Source organism: Bolinopsis microptera, chromosome 12, assembly GCF_026151205.1.
Source record: "Bolinopsis microptera isolate Bmic1 chromosome 12, MBARI_Bmic_1.0, whole genome shotgun sequence".
Taxonomy (NCBI): Eukaryota; Metazoa; Ctenophora; class Tentaculata; order Lobata; family Bolinopsidae; genus Bolinopsis; species Bolinopsis microptera.
Window position 1 is genome coordinate 6,985 of NC_087083.1, and position 25,901 is coordinate 32,885.

The window sequence follows — 25,901 nt, forward strand, 5'->3', positions numbered from 1 at the left end:
GTGGGGGATTTGGGGAGTGTATGGTATGTGTGTGGATAATGTATGATTAATTGTGAGGTGTATGTGGTATGGGGTAGTGGGTATAGTGAATAATAAGGGGGGTGTGGGGTGGGGATGTAGGGGATGAGGGGGGGGTGGATATGTTATGGATTTTGAATGAGTGATGTGTTGGGTTAATTTGTGGGTTGTGTTTGTATTATTGGGTTTAGGTGAGTGGGTGAGTAAGAGAGAAGAAGAGAGAGAGAGAGAGAAGAGAGAGAAAGAAGAGAAGAGAGAAGAGAGAGAGAGAGAGAGAAGAGAGAGAGAGAGAGAGAGAATAGAGAAGAGAATGAGAGAGAGAGAAGAGAGAAAGAGAAGAGAGAGATAGAATAGAGTAGATAGAGATACTATATATATAAATAGAGTTTTATAATTAACGTGGTATTGTAGAGGAAGGTAAGATAAGACCCCGGGGAGTAGATGGTCAAAAATGGTGGAGTGGCTGGGTGTCAGAAGTCATCATAGATGGCGGATGGTTGAATCATGAGTATAGTGTTCAATGTAAAAATTTTGGTGAGCTGATGTAAAAAGGAAAGAGCAGGCTGGCGATCATGTTGGCTGCAGCAAGATTGAAATGTGATTAGTTTTTGGCTATTATTGGTCATGGAAGTATTGTGGGTGTTTTTGTTATAGAATGTGTTTTTGGTTGCTATAGAGTGAATGGGTTGGTGAGGGTGTTAGATGTGTGATCTAAGTATGGTTGGGTGTTGAGTGTGTGATTTGGGGGAAGGGTGGTGTAGGTATTTTGGTAAGACTATGGGGGGTTTAGTGGTTGTGGGTGTATTGGTGTATTGTGGTTGTGGGAGAAGTTTGTGGTTTTTTTTGTGGAGAGTTTTTTAAGAGGATAGAGGGAAGAAAAAGAGGAGAGATATTGGATGGGGAAGAGGGGAGAAGGTGGGGTGATTGAGTAAATGAGGAGAGAAAGAGATGGGGGGGGAAGATGGAGAAAGGAGAGAGAGAATTAGAGGGAGTTGGAGAAAGAGGATGGGGAGAGAGTGATTGAGAATGAGGGAAAGGGAGGGGAGAGGTGAAAAGAGTTAGTATAGAAAGGGTGATTTAAAAGTGTGAGTAAAAGGGTGATTGAGGAAATAGGATAGGGGGGGTGTTTGGAGGTATTTGGTGTTATAAGATTTGGTGTTATGGTTAGTATAGGGAGTAAGGGTCTGAGGGTTAGGAATAATGATTGTTAGGTAATTTAATGATTTGATTTTAAGTGAAGATGTGATAAAGAAGATGGTAAGTTGTGTTGTAATGGAAAATGGGATAGTAATTAGAAGTAGGTTTTATATAGGGGTAGTAGTAAAATAGAGTGGGGTCTTTGTGTTAGTTAAAAGGTACTAGGATTTGGATGAGAATTATGTTTGTGCGAAGCGCGATGGTGGTATGAGTAGTATGGTCGATAGAGAGTTAGGTTTAAGATGTATGGGAGCCAAAAATATCACCATGGACTGCATGGACTGTGCAGTGAGATAGAACGTTAGATAGCTGAGACAGGCTAGCTATAGAGTTCAGGCGCTGTGTAAATCGGCGGCAACGAGCGTGGGACTGGGGCTACACAAAATCGAAGGCAAGACCAAGGTTATGACATTGAATAAGGAGATCGATCTATAAGTGACCTCCAAAGTCGATCTGGGAAAGCAATAGAAAATGTGAATGATTTCATCTACATAGGTTCCTGAATTGAGAGCACAGATAGGGAGATAAGGGTTAGAATTAGAAAGGGAAAAGCATGGAGTGCCCTACTGCATAGTGATAGACTGAAGGATATCTGGAAATCCAAACTCTCAAACTCAAAGAGCCTGAAGATTGGATTGTTCATAGTGGCTTGTGAGTCAGTACTGCTCTACGGATCAGAAACCTGGACACTGACAAAGGCTCAATACAATACAAGAGAAAAGTTTGGACGGGACATACACAAAGATGCTGCACGTATGGTGCTGGGTATCTCATGGAACTGGAAGGACAAGGTCAGCAATATAACTTTGTATGGTAGCCTTCCAAGGCTGTCAAACAAGTTACGAAGCAGGAGATTAAAAATGGCATCAGACATCCTGAACTGTTAGCCAGTGATTTAGTTTTATGGGAACCTATGCATGGTAGAGCACAGCAAGCCCGACCAAGACAAAGCTACTTGTTTATGTTACTGGAGGAAATTGGGAAAAACTCTACAGAGGAACTGCGAACCCTGATGCGGGACAGAGATGTATATGGAGGGCGTTATCTGACGTAGATTAGGACTTAGTTCCGCCATAGTAGTAGTATAATAGTCGTAGTATGGTAAAGCTAGTTACCTTAACTTTAAGAACGACAAATTTAGTCTACCACAAATTTAGTCAAACTTTTGACTAAAATTGTTGTAAACCAAATTTCATGCTCATTTAGTCTCAAGACTAAATTTTTCGGCGACTAATTTTAGAGCAGACTCGGCCAAATTTTTAAGCAGACTCGGCTATAAATTCTAAATATTTTTGTAGCATATACGGAATCACGATTTTTCACGTTTGCCGCAACAAATCGCAATTTTTTCAGATCCAGTTCTCCGCGACAAATTGCGCATTTCCTTTAAATCTGAAAACCAAATTCGCCTATTTTCCTTCAAATCTGTGGGCCAAATATTGCGTTTTCTATAAATGATATTGATAAATCTATAAAAATCTGAACATGCTGAACGCCTAATTTTTTCAGAGACGGTAGATTATCAAATGTTACATATGATCTCAAAACATGAGGCAAAACGGATTAGAAATGACGAAGTAATCAAGCATTTTCTGTATCTCGTCAACAAAATTGACTGGGTGATTATGTGACACCGTGACACGACACCTTAATTGGGCAACCTTAACAATTCCCATAATGTTTAACGGGGTGGTCAACGGGGTCACCTTATCACGTGTGATTAGGTAAACCAATCACCTGATCACACGTAATGAATAAACTCGTCATGCTTCATATCTCGTTCATCTGAGGAGCTACAGCTGTTCTAATTCTTTCAGGACAAACGTAATTCGAATGGCCAAACACAATTCAATAATATTTAGCTTGATCTGACTATCCAAACTATCAAATAAATGTGAAAATGAACCTCCATTTGAAAAAAATGAACGCGAATATTTTTCGAGTTGACAAATTTCTCGAATGGGGGGTGATACTGATGGCCCCCTGCCCCCCGGGATCAGATTAGATCGAGGGTATTAGTATATATAGGCTAGAGATTCGAATAGTCAACCAGGGCCCCTAGGGCCGGGAACAGGTTAAAAAATTCACGTGACAGTTGAGTGTAGAGTGATTAATCATCATATCCAAAGAGACTGGAGACATTCGTTTTTAGAAACATTAAATGTGTACTAGGATCAAGACCTCATAAAAATTTCTAGCGAGAATGTGATGGTAACACTGCTAATGGATTTATTACTACGTTGTTAATTTTTATATAATCGTCACATGCAAACGGACTAGGACTTAATCTCGTTCATTTTAGATTATATTTATATTATATTACTCAGTTAGTTATATGTTATACTTATACAGCAGGGTGTCATAATTATTGGCGCGTAGACAATTTTGCGTAAAATGTTAGCTTACCCAAGCTTTTAGAAACGATCGTTACTTGACTTCTGAGGGTCAGTTTCCTATGGAGTCTTGATCATTCGAGAGATAATCCTTCATACTACAGACCAGTTCAGTCTAAAAACAAAGTCCGAAAAAAGTTAAATTTCGTCGATAATCACGACGAAAGAGAAAAATTGGGATTATTGGACTTGAAGCCTTCGGCTGCTTCCCCTGAATTCCGGGATGAGTCCGCCTGACTATATTTTATTGCGTCATTTAGAGGAGAAAAAGAGCTTTTATAAAATCTATAGTTTTCTATATGTTTCGCTATCGCCTGAAGAGCTGTGCACTTTAGTCTAAAGAATAATTTCAGAAAATATTCACCGAAAAAAAATTACACATAAATCCCTTACTCCTTCGTAAATCTAACCAAGTATGGAATCGACCCTTTAAATAACGGCCTAAATTATGGGTTTTGAGGTACATCAACACAAAATTCTGGATTAAAGAAAAAGTTCAGACGATTGTCTACAGACCAGTTTTTGAATTTTGTAATTTCGATATTCAGAAGTAAAACGTTATGACCCGTTGAAAAATATTGATTTCATTATAAAATACACATAAAATTTCAAACACGCCAATAATTCTGACACCCTGCTGTATAATTATAAATAATAAACGGTTCTGCACTTTGGCGTAGGCTTCAGCGTATTAAATTTTTACCATGATTGTAAAGGCTTCACCGTCTTTAATTCATCGCAACCCGTTTTTAAATTTGCTGCCTGGAAGAAGTAAGGTCAGATTGTGGGGTGAGCTTTAAATAATATTTATTTTTATAGACCTGTTTTCAGTTTTGTGTTTTGGCCTTTTTAATTTTCCACTTTTGAAGCCTTGTCGTCTTTACTGTTTACGTTATTTTCATTTGAAGGCGCATGCTTTGTCTTTATATGAAGCGTGTCTTTATAAAAATTACCGAGTGTATTTACATTTTACATGGCTGTTTTAAGTTTTTGCAGTGCATCAAATGCTTAAATTTTACGCGTCGATCCACGCAACAAAATTTGCGGGGCAAATTTCGACGCAACTACAAACTAGCAACTAGACTCTAATACCTGGAGACCCAGACTTAGAGTTCACAAACGGGCGGTCAGCCTGTCCCGGCCTCAGCTATTAGCAATTGTTTGGTCCAATACTACATTATTCAATAAATTTCTGCTTGCAGTACCCACGTCACATTTACAAGCCTTGTTTTGGAAATTTTCTTGGTAATTCCTGATTTTGTGATACATCATTTGGCACAGTCGGACAATTAAATCACTTTTATCATGTATTTGTGTTAAATCCGCCTATAAGTATTGATATATTAGAGCCCACCATGCATGATTTGAATCGGTATCATATACACACGTACTGACGCGCGCCTGTTATGCGCGCAGCATCCAAGACAACGACTCATGTGGACTTTTCAAATATTATCGTATACAGCGCGTTACATCCACCTCAGAAAGTAGACCCTTTCAAGCAAGTGAACTTGATCTTCAGGATTTGTTACCAGTCCCCAAACAGTTCTAATAGAAAGTCTGTACTGCTAATAAACCTATCATCAATACAAGTATCTTAACATCATCGGTTAACAAAACACTTCCAAAAACACTTCCGTCACCGGTGGAAAGCAGATAATAGGAAAGTCGAGAGAAATAATTTTGTAATTAAATTATTATACCAACAACCAAGTCGTAAATATACTGCTTACAAGATAAAGAGTAAAAATTGAAATACTAACCATAAAATATGCATAAAATATGCATAAAATGCTCTGAAAATATTTCAACAGTTTAATTTTTTGACTGTGTTGATTCCGGTACTGTTTCAAAAATATGTAATTTGAATTAAGCTAGTTGTGACTGTAACATAGGTTATTTTAATAGGCCGAAAGGCTCGACAATATAAATGAACGTTTCAAACAGAGATCTGTTCATAATTCAACATTTCACTAATCTCAACGTAAACAAAACAAAACTGAACATGTATTTGTTTTATTTGCTTCATCATGGTAGACCTTTCACTGCACAATGCACAAACTTTTGCATTCCTGAGCATCTTTAATGAATTATTTCACAAAAATCCAATTTATTTAGCACCACAATATTTGTGATGTACTGGGTTCTGAGCTCTGTATTGCTATTTCACGAATTAGGATCGCTATGACAGGAATTTAGGAACCATCCCCTAGATCAGTGACAACATCAGAGTCTGGGATATTCTCTGAATTTTCACACAAGTTCTCTTTCTGCGATTGTGCCTCGTTAGCACACGTGATCTTAAGGCCATCCTCAGATTGATTAAGCTCAACCTCTGTGTTCTCAGTTTCAATCTCTTTTTCTGTTTCCCTTTCAGAAGTTTCCTCCGTTTCTTCCCCTCCGACTTTTTCTGACGATTCCGGTGTAGAGACAGGATTTATACCCTCAGCAGACTCCTCCCCTCTTATCTGCTCTGTTATCTGCTTTGTTATCTGCTTTGTTATCTGCTTTGTTATCAGCTCCTCCTTTACTTTCAGCTCTGGCAGCTCACTTGGTTCAGTGCTCTGTTCTGTTTCTTCAGAATGCTCGGTTTCAGCACTATCTTCTGTTTCTCCCGCCCCCTCTTGTTCATCTTCTTCTTCCTCCTCATCATACTCGAACTCGTCTTCGTGGTACGCTAACTCGTGCGAATACCTGAGGATAAATAGTTCAAATACCTGTTGATTATTTACCAAAATCGAGTAAACTAATTAAATACTTAATTAGATTAAGTGAATAACCAATTTAATTACCATTTAAACCAATAGTCTATGTTAAGAATATGATTGTAATTTCAAATAAATAAATAATTAAATAAAGTCCAATTTTATACAGCAATTTATCGATACATATTAGTGTCAGTTATTTAACAACAATAGCAACAACTAAGGTGAACTATGATCAATAAGTCGTCAATGTATCTATTTACATAATATGTATTGAATAAATTAGCAGTTATTTGAATAAATTCAATTTACATAAAATATCGATATTACATGATCTAGATTTAGACTACTTAAAAAAAGAAGTTAGCGACACATCTCGTATGCGAAATGAAAAATTATCTGTTATTTCCTATGCAATTAGTAATACTTGAGCTCAAGTTTGATTGTGTCCCGTGGATATACATGTGTACAATTTAGAATGTCATTAAAATGTTTAAACATGACTTAGTCCAACATCAAATTGTACCAGAAATTAATCAGTACGATTGACTTCAAAAGGTGAGATTGTTGTATTAACAACATGTTAATCATATAATTAATTAATTAATTAATAGCATACCTTTTTTCAATGGTCCAGAAGTGTTGCCCGCAAAACTGGCATCTGTATTCCTTACAGTTTGGTGTGTGTTGCCACAACTCTGATTCTGTAGCAAATACCTAACGGAATATTTGAGTTATTTCAATGTTGAAATGTTGAAATGCAAGATATTTAGTGGTGAAATGGTGGTTAAAATTTCAAAAACAGCCCAAAATTCAGATTGAAAACATCTTTGATATTTTAACATTTTAAACAACCGAAAAAGTAATATACCTATTAGTCTAATATACCTACTACCTAGTCTTAAACCAAAATTTCTGATAATTCTAAAATAACTCAGTCTGAGAAAACCAGTTTATTACTGAACCCCCCCCCCCCCCCCCCCCCTTACTACAGATAATAAGAACCTACCATAGGACAGGTACTACAGAGGATAAGAACCTACCATAGGACAGGTACTACAGATAATAAGAACCTACCATAGGACAGGTACTACAGATAATAAGAACCTACCATAGGACAGGTACTACAGATAATAAGAACCTACCATAGGACAGGTACTACAGATAATAAGAACCTACCATAGGACAGGTACTACAGATAATAAGAACCTACCATAGGACAGGTACTACAGATAATAAGAACCTACCATAGGACAGGTACTACAGATAATAAGAACCTACCATAGGACAGGTACTACAGATAATAAGAACCTACCATAGGACAGGTACTACAGATAATAAGAACCTACCATAGGACAGGTACTACAGATAATAAGAACCTACCATAGGACAGGTACTACAGATAATAAGAACCTACCATAGGACAGGTACTACAGATAATAAGAACCTACCATAGGACAGGTACTACAGATAATAAGAACCTACCATAGGACAGGTACTACAGATAATAAGAACCTACCATAGGACAGGTACTACAGATAATAAGAACCTACCATAGGACAGGTACTACAGATAATAAGAACCTACCATAGGACAGGTACTACAGATAATAAGAACCTACCATAGGACAGGTACTACAGAGGATAAGAACCTACCATAGGACAGGTACTACAGATAATAAGAACCTACCATAGGACAGGTACTACAGAGGATAGTGGGTCTCAAGAACTTCCTGTTTCTGTACTTCTTACTGATAAGGGCTTGGTCTGATTTGAGGTGAACACGTGATATGTGGTGCTTCATTAGCGGTCTGTCGTCAGTTCGGAACATGCACTGTCCGTAGGAGCATCTGGGAGGGGGTTAGATTAATTAATAAGTTAATTTAATATTAAAGTAATAGCTTAAATAAGTTTTTAAATAGATAAATAAATAAAGTACTACCTGAAGCAAATAAGTAAATAAATAAAGTCAAAGTTTATATACAACTCTATATATCCGACGAGGTTTTTTAAAAAAAATGTACAAGAAGCTTTCTTGGGTGCAACGTATAATAATACACATTACAATGTTGTACATATTATAGTCGACTATAATTGGGGTATATCCAGTACAGTAGTGTAGAATTACACGCTCCTAAAATAATTAAATTCCATTCACTCACTTGTAAATGGGGTTGAATCTGTAATCTGAATCATGGTGTATCAAATGATCAGACAGCTGAGCCGGACTATCAAAGTGGTACCCACAAATATTACATTTCACTATCTCTATCCCGCAGCTGACGCGCCGTTTCTTCGCGGGGTACCGCTCGTCGTCGTAGTCCTGGGAGGGATCCTCGCGCGGTCCTACTCCTGTGGTGTATCCTGTTATATTCCTAACCCTTCATCATATATCTGATGAGCGCTTAATTAACGATTCTTCTCAAAAAATGAGCTACTCATTATCCTGTTATATTTCATATCTTTAGAAGATAAGCGCTTAATTAACGATTCTGCTCAAAAAATGAGCTACTCATTATCCTGTTATATTTCATATCTTTAGAAGATAAGCGCTTAATTAACAATTCTTCTCAAAAAATGAGCTACTCATTATCCTGTTATATTTCATATCTTTAGAAAATAAGCGCTTAATTAACGATTCTGCTTAAAAAATGAGCTACTCATTATCCTGTTATATTTCATATCTTTAGAAGATAAGCGCTTAATTAACGATTCTGCTCAAAAAATGAGCTACTCATTATCCTGTTATATTTCATATCTTTAGAAAATGAGCGCTTAATTAACGATTCTGCTCAAAAAATGAGCTACTCATTATCCTGTTATATTTCATATCTTTAGAAGATAAGCGCTTAATTAACGATTCTGCTAAAAAAATGAGCTACTCATTATCCTGTTATATTTCATATCTTTAGAAGATAAGCGCTTAATTAACGATTCTTCTCAAAAAATGAGCTACTCATTATCCTGTTATATTTCATATCTTTAGAAGATAAGCGCTTAATTAACGATTCTGCTTAAAAAATGAGCTACTCATTATCCTGTTATATTTCATATCTTTAGAAGATAAGCGCTTAATTAACGATTCTTCTCAAAAAATGAGCTACTCATTATCCTGTTATATTTCATATCTTTAGAAGATAAGCGCTTAATTAACAATTCTTCTCAAAAAATGAGCTACTCATTATCCTGTTATATTTCATATCTTTAGAAGATAAGCGCTTAATTAACAATTCTTCTCAAAAAATGAGCTACTCATTATCCTGTTATATTTCATATCTTTAGAAGATAAGCGCTTAATTAACGATTCTCTCAAAAAATGAGCTACTCATTATCCTGTTATATTTCATATCTTTAGAAGATAAGCGCTTAATTAACAATTCTGCTCAAAAAATGAGCTACTCATTATCCTGTTATATTTCATATCTTTAGAAGATAAGCGCTTAATTAACAATTCTGCTCAAAAAATGAGCTACTCATTATCCTGTTATATTTCATATCTTTAGAAGATAAGCGCTTAATTAACGATTCTGCTCAAAAAATGAGCTACTCATTATCCTGTTATATTTCATATCTTTAGAAAATAAGCGCTTAATTAACGATTCTGCTAAAAAATGAGCTACTCATTATCCTGTTATATTTCATATCTTTAGAAAATAAGCGCTTAATTAACGATTCTGCTCAAAAAATGAGCTACTCATTATCCTGTTATATTTCATACTTAGAAATAAGCGCTTAATTAACGATTCTGCTTAAAAAATGAGCTACTCCTTATCCCTTGTTATATTTCATATCTTTAGAAGATAAGCGCTTAATTAACAATTCTGCTCTAAAAATGAGCTACTCATTATCCTGTTATATTTCATATCTTTAGAAGATAAGCGCTTAATTAACGATTCTGCTCAAAAAATGAGCTACTCATTATCCTGTTATATTTCATATCTTTAGAAATAAGCGCTTAATTAACGATTCTGCTTAAAAAATGAGCTACTCATTATCACTGTTATATTTGCATATCTTTAGAAAATACGCGCTTAATTAACGATTCTGCTCAAAAAATGAGCTACTCATTATCCTGTTATATTTCATATCTTTAGAAAATAAGCGCTTAATGAAACGATTCTGCTTAAAAAATGAGCTACGCATTTCCTGTTATATTTCATTCTTTATGAAAATAATGTCGCTTAATAACGATTCGCGCAAAACTGAGCTTCTCTCCTCTCTCTCTCTCTCATTAGATTTTCATATCTTTAGAAGATATGCGCTTAATTATAAGATTCTGCGCAAAAATTGAGCTACTCATTAGCTTGTTATAGGGTCATATCTTTAGATGATAAGCGATTAATTTAAGATATGATAAAGAAAATGTGAGAGTAAGCGATTTCCTGGTTATAGGCAATATCTTTAGAAAGAATAAGCGCGTAATTATAAGGATTATGCGAAAAATAGGACGTTAGCAATTTAGAAGTTGAAATTTAATATTTTTGATAATGAACGAGTAATTATAGTTTAGCTTAATTTGAAGATCGATTGGGGAGCGCAGTGAATAGAGAGAGTAGCGAGAGAGAGAGTTTTTTGTTGAAGATTTCTCTCTAGTTTATGAGAATAATGTAATAAGATTTGTAGAAGGTTATAGTGGAGTGATTGAGAAATGTAGAGAGTATGGTTAGGTTGTAGGATATTATGATGGGATGCTTTATGGAGGTTTGATATTAGGTGTGTAATTAGTAAGTGTAATTTTTTGGTGTGAGAGTAGTTAAGGGTGGTGAATAGAGTGGATGGTTGTATATAGTTGATGTGGGTAGGTTGGATTAGGTGATATTTGGGTGAATTAATAAGGAATGTTGTCTGGACATAATACGGGTGCATCTATATCGCGCGATCGAGTAGAGAGCTAGAGCGCAGATCTGCGCTAGATGAGTTCTATATCTCATCTCATATACATGAGTATTATAATGGGGTATTATTATGGGCTGTTGTGTGGTGTCTTGGCTGTTTTCTGATTTTGATAATTTATAGGGAAATTTATATACAAGTCACAGGTTTAGTTAATTGTGTGGTGGATTTGTGTGGATGATAAAATTTTACATGTTATACTCATCTATACTCTATATCTACTATCTACAGGGGTTTTGATTATGTAGGATAGGGGTTTTATAGGGTATTCTGATTATGTAAGATATTTGGGGGGTTTGTTTTTTGTTTTCATATAGGATAAGTTTTGTGAGTTATGGGTTTTTGTGGTGTGTTATTAAAGTTTGTGGAGTGTTAGGTGGGGTGTGTATAATTGTGGTTTGTGTGAGTGTTTTTTTAGTGTAGAATTATTTGTTATTATATGTATGTTTATTTATGTTGGTTTTTTAGTGGTTTTAAGGTGTTTTAATTATATTTATTAAGGGGATAAATGATTTTAAGAATTAAAGAGAGTAGAGAGAGAGAGAGCAGTTTTTTATGTTGTTGGTGGTGGGGGGATAGTTGTAGTTAGGGTTGTGAGGGTAGATTGGGGTTGGGGAATGTTGTTGAGGAATGGAGGTGGGGGGGGTCATGGGGTGTGGGTATGATTGGGTGCGGTTGGTGTGTATTAGGATAATGTGTGGTGTGGGAAATAAATGTTTAGGGATGGGGTAGTTGGGTTTGAGGGGTTTTTTGTTTGATGGTGGTAATTTATGATAGTAGGTTGGGGTATAAGTTTAGGATGTGGGTTTGGTAGTTATTATGGGTTTTATGGGTGTAGGGGGTAATAGGGTGTATTAGTGGGAAAGTTGGATGGGGGGTTTAAATTTAATTTATGTTAGAATTATTTAATGGGTTTTTTTGTTGTGATATTAAAGTATTTGTGGGGTTAAGGGGCTTGGATAAGTGTGATATACTGTTTATTATGTAGAATGATAATGATTTAGGTTAAGGTGAGAGGTCTCAATTAGAATGGTGTTTGGTGATCGTATAGGGTTTATATGTATGAGATTTATTGTTTATTAATATAATAGGGCATAGTTAGTATGATAATGAATCTGAATGATTTTTTGAAACCGGAATTTCAAGATAATATTAAATGAAGAACATTTTTATAATTGTATTTAGAGATAATGATAGTTTTTAATGAAGGTGTTTAATTACGGACAGTATAATTACTTAATTGAGCAGTTTAGGTGTAGGACGGAATATCGTATGTTAAAGTTGGTAAGATCTCTAAATGTAAATAAACTTCATGAAGAGATGGCACTTGCAATTAGCACTTAACTGCTTCACGCTAGCCATCAGCCAGCGGGCAAAAAGCGACTCCTCCGCAATTAATATCAAATTGAATTTGATAACTAGCAGCCATATTATAATCTCACGGACTTAAGACTATACTTCAAGTGTGCCATATTATAAGCTCACGACTTAATACTATGCTTCTAAGTCAATAGGATTTCTTATCGAGACTTTTAAGTGGTTCCTTATTCATATCATCCAGCCATACCTACCCTACCCACAATAATCCAGACATACCAGACATACCGGCCGCTTCCACAAAATATGTCAATCCTTAACCAATCCAGCACGATAATACCACGTGATTGACAACCTATTTATACCTGGACAATGGACATATGGCACATGTGATATGAGAAAGGGAGAGATTCTACTCTGAGGCCACTGCGTTGTAGCCACATGTCCCGTCTGACAAACAACATCAACAACTGCATCGATAACTGCAGGGGCTGTTTCGACAACTGCGTCGACAACTGCAGGAGCTGTTCGACAACTGCATCGACAACTGCAGGGCAGCATCAACAACTGCATCGATAACTGGTTTCGGCTGCATCAACAATTGCATGGACTGCATCGACAACGGCAGAGCTGCTTCGACAACTGCATCAACAACTGCAGGGGCTGCTTCAAACAACTGCATCGACAACTGCAGGGCAGCATCGACAACTGCATCGATAACTGGTTCGCTGCATCGACAACGGCATCTGAAAAGTTGGTTTGTGTATCTGATTACATTGCTTCATTCTTAAATAGCCATCTCCTGAAGCTGAGATGCTCATGATTTAGTTTAAGGAAACGCAAATTATAAGGACAAAATCTTAATACAAAACCAATCAAAAGGCTTGAATAAACTGAGCAAATGAAATAATGATCTACAGTTCCTGCTTGGGCATGCACATCTACAACAATCTTTAGATTTGACCTGAAAACTGTCGCTCAGAATTAATAGAATAAGAATCAAATTTGCACAGCAATAAACACAAAGACATCATCCAATATTTTCGAAAAGAAGAACAAGAAAACTATAGTCAATCACAACAAATAAATAAAAGCAATTTCAGGATTTATCACTCAGGATATCACTCAGAACAAGTGACAATAGGTTGCTTTATTCACTTAGAGTTGTCAGAGTAGAATTCATCTCCACAGCTACAGCAGGAACGTCAGCGATGACCAAGGTGTCAGTAGCCTTCACATGTGCATCAGCGATCGCCCAAGCTACTGCAGTCATCGGGGAAGCTTCAACAGGGATCACAGATGCTGCATCAACTGTTGGAACTTCAGCGATGGCAGGCGCTTTGATAGTGAGTAAATGTGCATCAGCAATCTTCCATGCTTCTGCAGTGTTCGATGGCGCTTCAGTGATGGCAGCGCATCAAGAGGGAGCAAAAGCTCTTCAGCAATCTTTAAAGCTTCTGCAGTGTTCGGTGGCGCTTCTGAAACTGTTCTAACTCAATACATTGCTTCAGTTTTCAAAGTTAAATTCTTGATACACCGAGGAAATTTTGCAATAAAAAATATTCCAACAAAAAATTTAGCAATTATCGATGCAACGGATGCAATTCTAAATTTTCGCAAAGTTAATAAATTGTTATTTTAAATTGGTACAAAAAACCCATGCATATGAGTGGGTAATTTATAAATTCAATCATCTTTATCTAAAAGCAAAAACATGCAAGATGTACATCAAAAGAGGTATCTTTAAAGTGGAAAACAAGAATGCTGAAAAAGTGCATCAAGAGCAAATTACACAACAATGGCAATGCAATCACGACATGGTACATGTTAACAAGTTATTACAATAATGATCGATATCACGGATGTAAACAGACACAATACAGTTTACAACATGTAGTTAACAGCAAGAACTTCTGTGTAGAAATACGTAAAGTTAAACTATTCAAGGTAATTCTTCTCATTAAAAATACTACAACTAACATACAATCCGAATGTTATAATATAATGTAGATCTGTACAATCCAAAGCGTGAGCGGACTAGCAGACATTATATATTGCATTATTATACGTTCAATTAGTACATTTTATACGTCAAAACAAGTATATGTACAAAGAACCAAGTTTTTGCTTTTTGAAATGATACAATTTAAGTGCGAATCTGCAATCCCATTTTTGTCCGTAAGTGTTGGACATTAAACTTAACCAATTCACATTTAAACAAAAAAACCCTGACATACCCTAGGCCTGGATCAACGAATAGGGCACTGATGCTGAGCGCACGTGCAGGGGCTAGCCGCACACGTGCTGTGCGCGGCTCTGTTCATGGAGAGTTTTCAGAGCTGGGGCACAGCACGTGCAATTAAATACCAGCACGAGCAGAGCCGCGCACAGCACGTGCAGCACATGCCGGGCGCAGCACAGCATCTTTGTGCACGTGCATACCTTGACAAGGTTACAAGTTGAATGTTCGTTGTTCACAAACGATTTTGGAGGAGAATCTGAAAATTCAATCACTGAATAATCAGTTTTAAACGATAATACGAAGTTCCATTTAGTGCCAAAATGATCGACATAAAAAATAATAGTGCAGGGGCGTTTATGTGAAGCTCTCACGAAGATTTGCGTTATGATTTAAGGGCACTGGTGTAGGGAACAAAGGTTCATGCAATATGCTCGGACACTGTCTACCTGAAGAAAGAGTGAATTTTGCCAGATAATTAAAGGTAAGCTAGATATTATGTTGTGATATCACCTGTTTAAACATACGATCGTAATTTTAAATGGGAATTTTATGTAATAAAATTACATGTTATAAAAAAAATTACATAAATTATGAACATAGATAGCTAGCTAAGATGATAAAAAGTAGCAGAGTTTTAAACATTTAAAAAGTATCACTTAACCAAAATCACAACATTGAATATAAATCAATTAACTTGTGAACTTTACGATCAGTTTCAGGTGCCGGATCTTTTGAGTTAAAACACTAGTTTTAAGTTAAACGTCACATCTGAACGGACACGTGATGCATCACGTGATATATCACGTGATGAAAACTAACATGTGATGTAAACTAACACGTGATACAAACTAACACGTGATGTAGTGATGTAAACTAACACGTGATGTAAACTAACCGACGAAGGCAGCAGCAGGTGTAGGAGGAGTGTGCCATGACTGGTCGGCTGCTTTACGTGCGAACATCAGGTTACTACCTCTTTTAATGTTACCAGAGTTCCACAGAGCTGTGCAGAAGGTTTATTTTTAAATATTATTTTATTTAAAATATTATTTTATTTGAAAAATAACAATAAAACATAATTTGAGCGTTCATTATTGTATATTAGTAGAAGCTTGTTCTTTTAAGTCGATACATTTTTTGTCAAAAAAAATTGAATAGGGTACAGTGTGATAAATAAAAATTATTTCTTTTTGTTTGAGATATGAAGTTGACGTACCCTTGATACAAGCGAACCATCCCTCTGAGTACCCTGTACAGCAGGGAGATCAGATACAGCTACCCGCATTTGTTAACCGTCATTATCGTTGTAGTCAACTGAAATAACAGCATTTAAAAACTGAACGTATTGCTGCTAACACTGACTTATTTCAAAAAACGTAATGTGAAATTAGGTGCTAAACAACAGAAATACAGCTTTCTATTGGTTGTTTCAACGCAAGGTCTCTTTGCAACAAAACTAGTGGCAGATAACTAGAAATGCTTAAGGATAACTCGATCTCTATCTGTTGTATCACGGAAACTTGGCTTAAATCTATGATCGGGCAAGTTTGCCGAAATTCGTGATTTTGGGTTTGTTATTATCAGTGCCCCTCGAAGAGGTAGGGGAGGTGGTGTTGGTTTTTCTCTTCAACCCCAAAGTGATTTCGCCTGTACGCAATGATGTTACTAAATATTCATCTTTTGAAGTACTTGAATGTGTCAATAAAAACAGCTGGTGAGGGTTATCAGGCTATGCGTAGTTTATCGCCGCACTCAGGCCAAAACAAAATATGATGAAACAAAAATATCTAAGTTTATGGATGACTTGATGGATACCTGGACAAACTTCGCTTAAAACTGGATCTCCAATTATTTGTGGTGACTTTAATTTCCATGTTGAAAGACCTAAACAATAATGTTGCCCAGAACTTTAATTGCTCTTTGTGAGAGCAAAGGCTTCCTTCAGCATGTCGACTCTCCTACTCACATCTCTGGTGGGACATTGGACTTGTTATTTACTCTAGGCTGTGTAAGTGACTCATTGTCTGTAACAGATATATGATGGTAGAGACAAGCACTGGAACCAGCTCTGATCACTATCTAGTAAGTTATCGATCCCAGTCTCATTCGATTTTCATAAGCTCGTACATATGAAGAAAAAGATGTCAGAGAGCTATGCAAAATTGGACATCGATATGTTCCGGCAGAGCTGTTTTTGTTCAGAGCTTAAAACCCTTGCTAATATCAAGCCTTAGATGAGGCTGTGAAACCTTTATAAAAAGGTCCTGAACATGCTGGACACACATGCCCCACTTATTACGAAACGATTTACCTGCTGAAAAGTCATGATTTTTGAGGGATGAAAATTCAAATGCTGTCAGAGAGAGGAGAAAAGCAAAACGAAAAGCCAAAAAAGTATCCAGAGAATGATGAGTTTAAATAACTACAACACTTTGAAAAGTGCGTGACGCAGAAATCATCCATCAATCGAGCTAGAGATAGCACTAAGATAAACCAGCCAGTTCTTGCAAAGGAGAACTCGAAAGGACCGACAAGTCACAAATAACTTTTAGATAAAGAATATGGCTCCAACAAACTGCCAATGGTGAAGATATCGAAGTGTGAAAAACTCAAGACTTTCTTTGACAAAAAAGTAAAAACCATTTACTCTAATAGTGAGAAGGGAATTCAAACGCAGACTTCCCTTAACGGTTCAAGGTACCAAAAACTCTCTTTGAAAGAAAACAAAGTGTAGACTTATCCCAGTTTAAGGAAGTCTCATATCAGAACTTGAAACTTAATTAAGAGTCTTCCCAATAAATCAAGTTACCTTCTCGATGCCAATGTGGCGCTGGCTCTTCAAGACTGCTTTACCCGAGCTTCTCCCATACATCTATTACAACGTGATGAATCAATAAGAGTCGGAAATTTTCCATACTGCCCTAAAAGAAGCATCTATTAGGCCTGACTCAAAACCTACCTTAGATGTTGATGAGCTGAAAAACTAGCGACCGATTAGCATCTACCCATCTGTCCCAAATACTAGAAAAAGTAGTTCATTGCAAATTTAAATGAATAGGCTGGATGTCAACAACCTATTTTCCCCATTATTCCAATCAGCTAGAGAAAATTCCATTAGTTGTGAAACTGCAGTTACAAAGATACATAATGAAATCTAAATGATGAGTGATAGCAATCGAATGTTGTGCTTCTACCTCTTAGATCTATCACAGCCGTTTTCGACACCAAAACCATAATCTAAAACTACTGGGAAACCTCAGAGGAATGCGTTAGATGGAAAGTTGAAAAGAGTGCGACACTCAGCTGGTTACAGTGTTACCTTAATAATCGCACATTCAGGTTACATTAAAAAGCCACATCTCTGAATGCGATCTGGAGATTGTGTACCTCAAGGATCCTGTTATAAGGGGACCACTACTGTTCAATTGTATACCAGAGATCTTGAGGAAATTGGTTCACAAAATTATGATTCTTTCTTCTCGTTACATTTGGATGGTTGGCAAGGGGAATCACTGGTGTACTTTCCGTGAAATGTTCACGATGTTCTAATCCGATGTTAACAGCGGGAGGAATGCTATTCCTGGATATAAAGCAATGATGACAGTTAACTTCCTAAAACTGAATGATGAAAAAACAGCGTTTCTTTGATATAGACAATATTCACAAATCCTCTACTCTCCTATGATGGAGGAACTCTCAATCTGTTCCTGTTAGTCAAGGCCAAGAACCTGGGAGTCCTTTTTCGATCCCAATGATCTGGACGCCAATAAATGCTGTGTCCAAAGTAATGTTATTTGCGAACAAAGGGACTTATCAGAATTCGGTTCAAAAGCTTTCCATGAACTAAAAGTTCAGATTAGTTCACTCCCAATATTCCTGTTTCATAGACTACTGCAACTTCAGTCTATTAAAGGTATAACACAAGAATCTCCATAGCTTTCAAAAGATACTAGAACTATTGCTGCTAGATTTATTTTTTGGTCTTTACCGGAAAAAATATACGTAACCTATCATGCATTACCTCAAAAAGCTCCACTTTTTACCTCACTCACTCAATCTCCCTCAGATCAAGTTCAAATATCACTTCTGGTCTTCAAGGGCTTAATAAAAAAGCCCCCCTCATACTTACAAGGAAACATCAATCTTATGTAGTACGAAGACAAAAGGTCCAGACTTAGATGATGACTTTAAATGTAGAAAGTTTCCTCCTGCTCCTCATTTCAGACTACGGATGCTGCATTTATGTTTTGTGACCAAAAAATTTGACTGACTACCCTACTCAGTAGAGATCATTATCATCCTGAAGAATGTTTTGAAAAATGCTCTTAAGACGTTGTTATTCCTCCTAGCTTTTGATAATATATAAAATATGGTCCATAAAGTCTGAAACTGAATGAAGTGCATAATTTTGGAACTTCGCAAATAATTTGTTTCGAAAATCTTCTCTCAATCTCTCCTCAGTACCAGAATATCATATCATTCATCACTAAGTCTCGATTGAAGGAAGTTAAATGTACTCTATTGTTGGTATAGGTTTGATTGTCGTAGCGGGTAATAAATGTTAGAATTTCATTGTATTTGTTATGTTGATGTAATTTTGTACATGGATGGGGTAGGTTCATAATTATTTTTGTAGTGGTTGACAGAAGTTATAGTTTGAAGGGTTATAATGTAGCGAATATTAACAGTTAAGGTGTTGTGATTAGCCTGCTATATTGTACTATTAGAGATGAGCCGCGAGCGCAGAGAGCGCGAGAGAAAATCATTGTAAAAAGCATGCTACCATATTCTATAGAAGTTCACTACTACGAGAACTGTAGGGGATGATGGAAGTGTGTAACTTCAACTGACATGTAAGTGGTTGAGTGTGTCTCTAGGAATAGCAGTATACAGGGAGGTATTTACTTCCTGCCGGGCAGTGGAAGTCCTAACTTCTTGTTTATCTGAACATTTATTTATTATTATCGTTATAAAATCCTCAAATAAGGTTTAGGGGTCTAGCTTTTTGTCAGGAAAATAAAACAAATATGTAATGAAGAAACATCCAAGTTTCTCTTAGCTTAAAAATGTCAAGAAATTACCAACCCGTTGCATCAACCTAAAACCATCCATTTTCTCGACTATCCTCTTGAATGAGAACCTCATTAGCTTTACCAGATACCTCACCCAATAAATGTGGATTAATAACCCGCGTAGAACCTAACAACTTCCTCACTGAGATATTATGAATAATATTAAATAACTTTATAAACGTGAATTATCCAATTAATATTGATTTGAAAACTGTTTCACGATAATAATGCAAACGGTGCCGGTGATGTCCCTTTGATAGCAGAGAAACCTTACAATCTTAACTAATCCCCTGCCAAGCAAAGTAATTTGCTCCAAATTTTAAAATACTCAACTCAACAACCAAGTTGAGGTAAAACCGGTTTATAACTAAATAATTAATTAATTAAATAACAAATTAACTGCATTCCTCAACGCACCGTGAAGATAGTAGCAATAGCACCAGGGACAGTACTGTACTTATCTCCTCTCCCCATTAAGTGAAACTATCATCCGTTTAGTAACAACTAGCAGAGGATGCGAGGTTATCACTGCTAAGCTTGTGCTGCGCACTGCCTCCTAACTAGTTTAGGTTTAACTGTTAAAAAACCATTTTTGTAGATACCATGACAGTAGAGTATCTGCTGTCCTACATTGTCAAAGTTTGTTATAGTTTTTACTGGTTACTAATCTGACCCGATAAATATTTATTGGGATAAAGTGCTGTATCAACTTACTTTTTTTCTTATTGTATTTATTTATCTGAACAAAGCTGTCCACGCTTCAGCTTGCAGAGGGGATGTTATAATGACGTGCTTCTTTCATTTCTTAAATGATAGATAGAAAAAATCATAATTAATCGCAATCTAGTAAGAGCACCTTAGTTCCCAAAAATTTGTGTGCCATTATATTGAGCACAATTATTTGAGCCCGAAAAATTTGGGCAGAAAATTTGAACTCATTTGGGCGACCGAAAATTTGGGCACAAATTCTTCGAAAAATGACCGATTTCCACTAAAATTTCAGTTAGATATTTGCCTTATTCATTTATTGCCAGTCATTTGCTTTCAATTTTAAGCATGTTAGTGTAGTCCTGAGTTGTGTTTCACATTAATGAAATTTACGATCTCCCATAACTACTCAAAATACAGGTGATATGGCACAGTACTAAATGATAGATATACAATAGTGATATTTAGTCTCTCAATCAAATAGTTTAGTCTATTTACACTCAGCATATCTTATCATACCCCTTTCACATACAATTATCATTATGACGCCTCACCCAGATGGTCGAGAAGGTTTGAAAAGAAAATTAGAAGGTTTACATCATTATCTATCAAACTAAGCGGCACATACGCTTAGCTTTGGGGGAAAGCAAAGGTGTACATATTGTGTGTAGCGAACTACTTTAAAAGTGTAACCGGACCAAAGGTCAAGTCTAATTTTAATTAACCAGCTAATATGACCCATCATCTACAGCCCCTGGACTTATCTATCAATGGACTGGCTAAGAATTCCATGCGCAATAAGTAAGAAGATTGGTACGCGAAAAACATAGTGTGTCAGCTCAATGGAGGGAGTTTTCATCAGACAGTGTGAAAATTGATACCCCGCTTGACAGTGATCCGTGAAGTACACGCTCGTTGGATCAACGAACTTTTTTGTTATTTAAAAGGGAGGCCAGATGAGCATAAGGAAGGCGTTGGAGAAGTCGGGTATAACTGATGCTTGTAGATCAGACTTTACGGTGGATGATAATCCATTTGCAGATCTTGTTTAAATCTCTAGCTATCCGTACCTTCGCTCTAGCCATTGTTTTATTAGTAGCTGTTACTGTTCCAGTTATTTCTATTCATTTAAAAATATAAGCCTTTTTCTTGGTGAAGCCATGAAGGACAGATTAGAAAACTAAAATTTCAAATATTATTTCACTTGGATATGAAGAAAAAGCCATCCTTTCTATAGATTTCAGGTCCACAGGCCAAATGCCAAAAGTTTGGTTATAGCAAAAAATTTAGCAGACGGAAAAGATGTAGCAATTAATTTGGTCTGCAAAAAATTTGGGCGAGAGGCCCGCTCAAATTTTTTGTCGCCCAAATTTTTGGAAATTAAGGTACTATAAGAACTGATCAATTAAACAATTAACTAATGAACTTTAAATGAGTTAATGAGTTTAACCTCAGAAGCAATCTGTTCAGGAGGACACTTGCTAGTAGAAACTGGAAGTGCCGCTAACACCTCACTCCTGACAGAGTTTGTAATGAAGACCCCTCCTAGTCGGGTGTCAGACCTCGGTAGAGGACTAGCGGGATCCTTCTTTGTCTGCCTGGAGATTAGCTAATTAGTTAAAGAGTTAGTTTTTAATTAGTTAATTAGAGGGGATTACACTATTTACTAGTGGCAGAAAGATATAACGTTATCTCATATATTAAATTTCTTCCCATTCAAATGTCTCCCTTTAAAAATTGTTTGCAAAAAAGGTCGGGTTTTCTAAAATTGTCCTCATTGGTACCAAATTTCCTCGCAGTTGCCGTGTTTTCTGGATGTAGAAAGGTTATTTAATATGATTAATTTATAATTGCAAACGTGGAAAATTGTTTATAAATAATAAACTCACCAATATTTCATGTATTTGAAGATTGTTAGGATAGTAATAACCCCAGAGAAGAAGAACATGCTCGGTTGCCTGAACGTCGGAGGAAGTGGCTCGTAACCAACCTGGAATATTTTACTTTGTTATTAATCAATTAAGTAATTAATTAATTAATTAAGTTATAGTGATAAGAACACGAATAATCAGTTTGATGAAAATTCGTTAACTGTGATCGACCGGTATTATATAAAGAACACTAACCACTGCTTGATTACCGGTTAATTATCGGTTAATTACAGATTAATTGCTAATTACAGGTTAATTACTGCTAATTACCGGTTAATTACTGTTAATTACTGCTAATAACCGGTAAGAATGTATAACCGACTTTATGATGCTTCTACTAAACACTACATTACTTAAACATAGTAAACTGATACATTACAAATTCAAACTACCTTTAATTGCAAGCTTCGTTTAACGCTGATTTAAAAGTTTGATTACCTCTATCTCGAAAAACTCCTTATTTACTTATTTGAGCAAGTACATTTATATACCCTTATTCAATAAGTGTAATATTCCATTATCTCCTAATATCATAGGGACATGATATTACAAGTGCACATACAGTACAAATTGATAGCATATTTCAAATGCTTCACATAACAAGCAACTAGCTGTGACCTGTTAACAATACATATAGCTAACTATACATAACTATACATATAACTTAATATAGCTGAATAACGGTGACAAATGTTCTTATAGCCGGAGTACTCCGGCTCATAATGTAGCCAGATCGGGAAACAAAAAGTTAATGACTTCCCCGATTCCTCCCAGAAAGTTAAATGAGGTTTTAAATACTTCTAAAGTTCTAAATGACTATCAGCACCAAGGTATTTTAGTATGTCACCGCAATCATACTAATCATATACCTCACATGATATTGCTAGTGTTTTGCAGGATTCTTCATATTTGGGGAACCTAACTTATGACATTCGGTAAGCTTTTTAACGACGAAACGAAACGAAACACAGTATTTACTACCCCGCTACTATGCGACAAAGATATTGTATAAAAGATAAAGAAATAATTTACACACTACGGTGCCCATGTCTGAGCGGCTCTCCTCAAAAAAACTTTCTTTCCTCATCGGACAGAAAGTTTTAATTAAATTATGAAAATTTTGCTTTATTAGTAAAAAAACTTTTCTTGTACAACAAAATATTTTCTGTTTTATTACTTAGCTACCTGAAGCAGAATGGAGATAGTATGGAAAGGCTTGCAAATCAAAACTTGTGCTAAACTGCGGCCATTCTGACGGTAGGGTTCTTGCCAGCTTCCGAGCGTAACATTCGCACTATGTCACCGTCTACATTAACCATGGCTATAAACGGGCTGCTTTAGATGCGGACCATTTGGGTGTTAGGTGCAAATTATGCGGCAAATTATGGGGGGAGGTTTTGATTTTTATTGTAAAGTTTTAAATTATACAAAACAATAGAGGAAATGTTGTGTGTGGAAATTGAAGCTGAGTCGGTTGGTTAGTCACGAATTATTGTGGTAAACTAAAGTGAGGCTTTGTGGATATCTGTACTCTTGTGACCTTCAAATCCACAGACAATACTAATAGGATTTATTGAATAGGTATTTTGCATAATTATTTTAATTCATTCTGTGAATTACCATAAAAGAGCAATATATCATTAAATATCATTTGAAAGCGTATTGTATCACATAAAAAGCGTTGTTTCTTAAAAACAAAGAATTAGATCAAATAGTGCTCTGAAAAGTATAGAGCATACTCAGGAGAGTGACCTCTTCACTAGAAGCGCACTTAACTTGCACTAAATGTGCAGTAAATGTGCACTTAACTTGCACTAAATGTGCATTAAATGTGCACTAAATGTGCACTTAACTTGCACTAAATGTGCACTAAATGTGCACTCTACATTAACTCTATACTAACTTGAATAAGTATTTTGACGACATTGACGGGCTGTAGAAGTGCAGTGTACACACAGTTCACAGTAAGGTCACCCACCGAGGGTAAACCCCCAAAAATCCTGTCCATTGTCCTTCGCTAACACGGGGGAGGTGGTTAGTTTTCATAGTGTGCAGATATTTGCTGGATTAAACAAGAGTATGGACTTTCGACGAGAGACGAAGACGAGAGACGAAGAAATGTGTTTTATGTTGAAAATATTTTTTTCTGAAGAGATGGAAAATGGAAATGGGGTCCTTACCGTACGTTACGAAAAATAATCATTATATAATTATTATAATTTTCTACGGTTATTATACCTAGGGTAAAGCACATAATTTTGTCATTTTTTGGCAATTTTCCGACTGCCTGATATAAACCATGGGTTTTAACCTCGTCTGAAATTCCGATTTAGATGAAACCTCCACCATGTTATAGTAGACAGTCTAGGCAAGTTCTAACACAAAAATGATCGAAATTGCTGGGGTTGAAGATGTTGAAAAAAATTATTTTGAAAAAATGACAAAATTAGGTGACTTTACTTAATTTTGTCACCCCGAACCTAATTTTGTCACTTGAAGATTGTGCAAAAAGTAACCGTTTCTCGGTATTTTAGACTACCTGGATGCATCATTCGAGCGCTTTTTTACCAACATTGACCTCAAAAATCCCAAAGATATGATGTTTTCATAGTTTTGTAGCTTGATGAAAAGATGACACTTTTTGGGTATCTAATCTTAGAAAATAGCCCCCAAATGCCCCTGAAACCACTGGCATCTTGAAAACTTTCTATGAAGCATGAATCAATATTGGTTACTGATTCACGAAACTATATTTACCAATAGCTCTTTAAAACCCAGAATTACAGTATATTTCTCGGCGAAAATATGCTATTATAAGTGTTTAAATGCTATTATAAGTGCCTTATACATATCCTATGGGCAAAAAAACTTCAGAATAGTTGTATAAGGCCATTTTCAACACAATCTGTGATTTACAAGAAATTTGAGAAAGGTCAATGTTTTTGACAAAATTAGGTACTTTTTGCAAAATCGAACCTAATTTTGTCACCCTCTGTAACTTGAACAATAATTGCGCTAGAGACTTGAAAATTTGTACGTATACTTCTGCTGTAGAAGACATTTGAAATATGCAATGGCATGAAGCTAGCTCAATTACTTTTGAAATAGCAATAAATCAAAATTTTGAAAATTCCTTAAGAAAACTTTAAGGATCTTATTTATTTTTCGGGTTAACAGTTTCGCCTTCATTTTTGACACAGATGCAAAAGAGCTAGAAACTTAAACTTTGTAGGAGCAGTTTCAGCAAAGTCTAAGCTTTCTTTTTATACACAAACCTTTTCTTTCAAGCTGAAATTCCGAGCCGAGGCAGTTTTTCATAGCAAAATGACAAAATTAGGTACCCTGACAAAATTACGTGCCTTACCCTAGATAATTGCAATTTATGACAGTTTAACACTGATCGAAATGACATAATGAAACAAAGTA

General features: G+C 36.0%; 1 protein-coding gene and 1 long non-coding RNA gene across 2 annotated transcripts; both read right to left on the minus strand.

Annotated features, from left to right (window-relative positions):
• Positions 1 to 5,180: 5,180 nt before the first annotated feature.
• LOC134824466 (uncharacterized) lies at positions 5,181 to 13,795 on the minus strand. The gene is made up of 5 exons (XM_063836371.1): positions 13,681 to 13,795; positions 8,475 to 8,664; positions 8,003 to 8,162; positions 6,933 to 7,030; positions 5,181 to 6,302 (listed from the first exon to the last, which is right to left on the minus strand). The coding sequence occupies exons 1-5, from the start codon at positions 13,793 to 13,795 to the stop codon at positions 5,804 to 5,806; spliced, it is 1,062 nt and encodes a 353-aa protein (XP_063692441.1). The 3' UTR covers positions 5,181 to 5,803.
• Positions 13,796 to 13,934: 139 nt separating this feature from the next.
• On the minus strand, positions 13,935 to 16,045 carry LOC134823980 (uncharacterized). The gene is made up of 3 exons (XR_010161333.1): positions 15,981 to 16,045; positions 15,660 to 15,767; positions 13,935 to 14,006 (listed from the first exon to the last, which is right to left on the minus strand). It is a non-coding gene; the product is annotated as an uncharacterized LOC134823980 (long non-coding RNA).
• Positions 16,046 to 25,901: the final 9,856 nt, after the last annotated feature.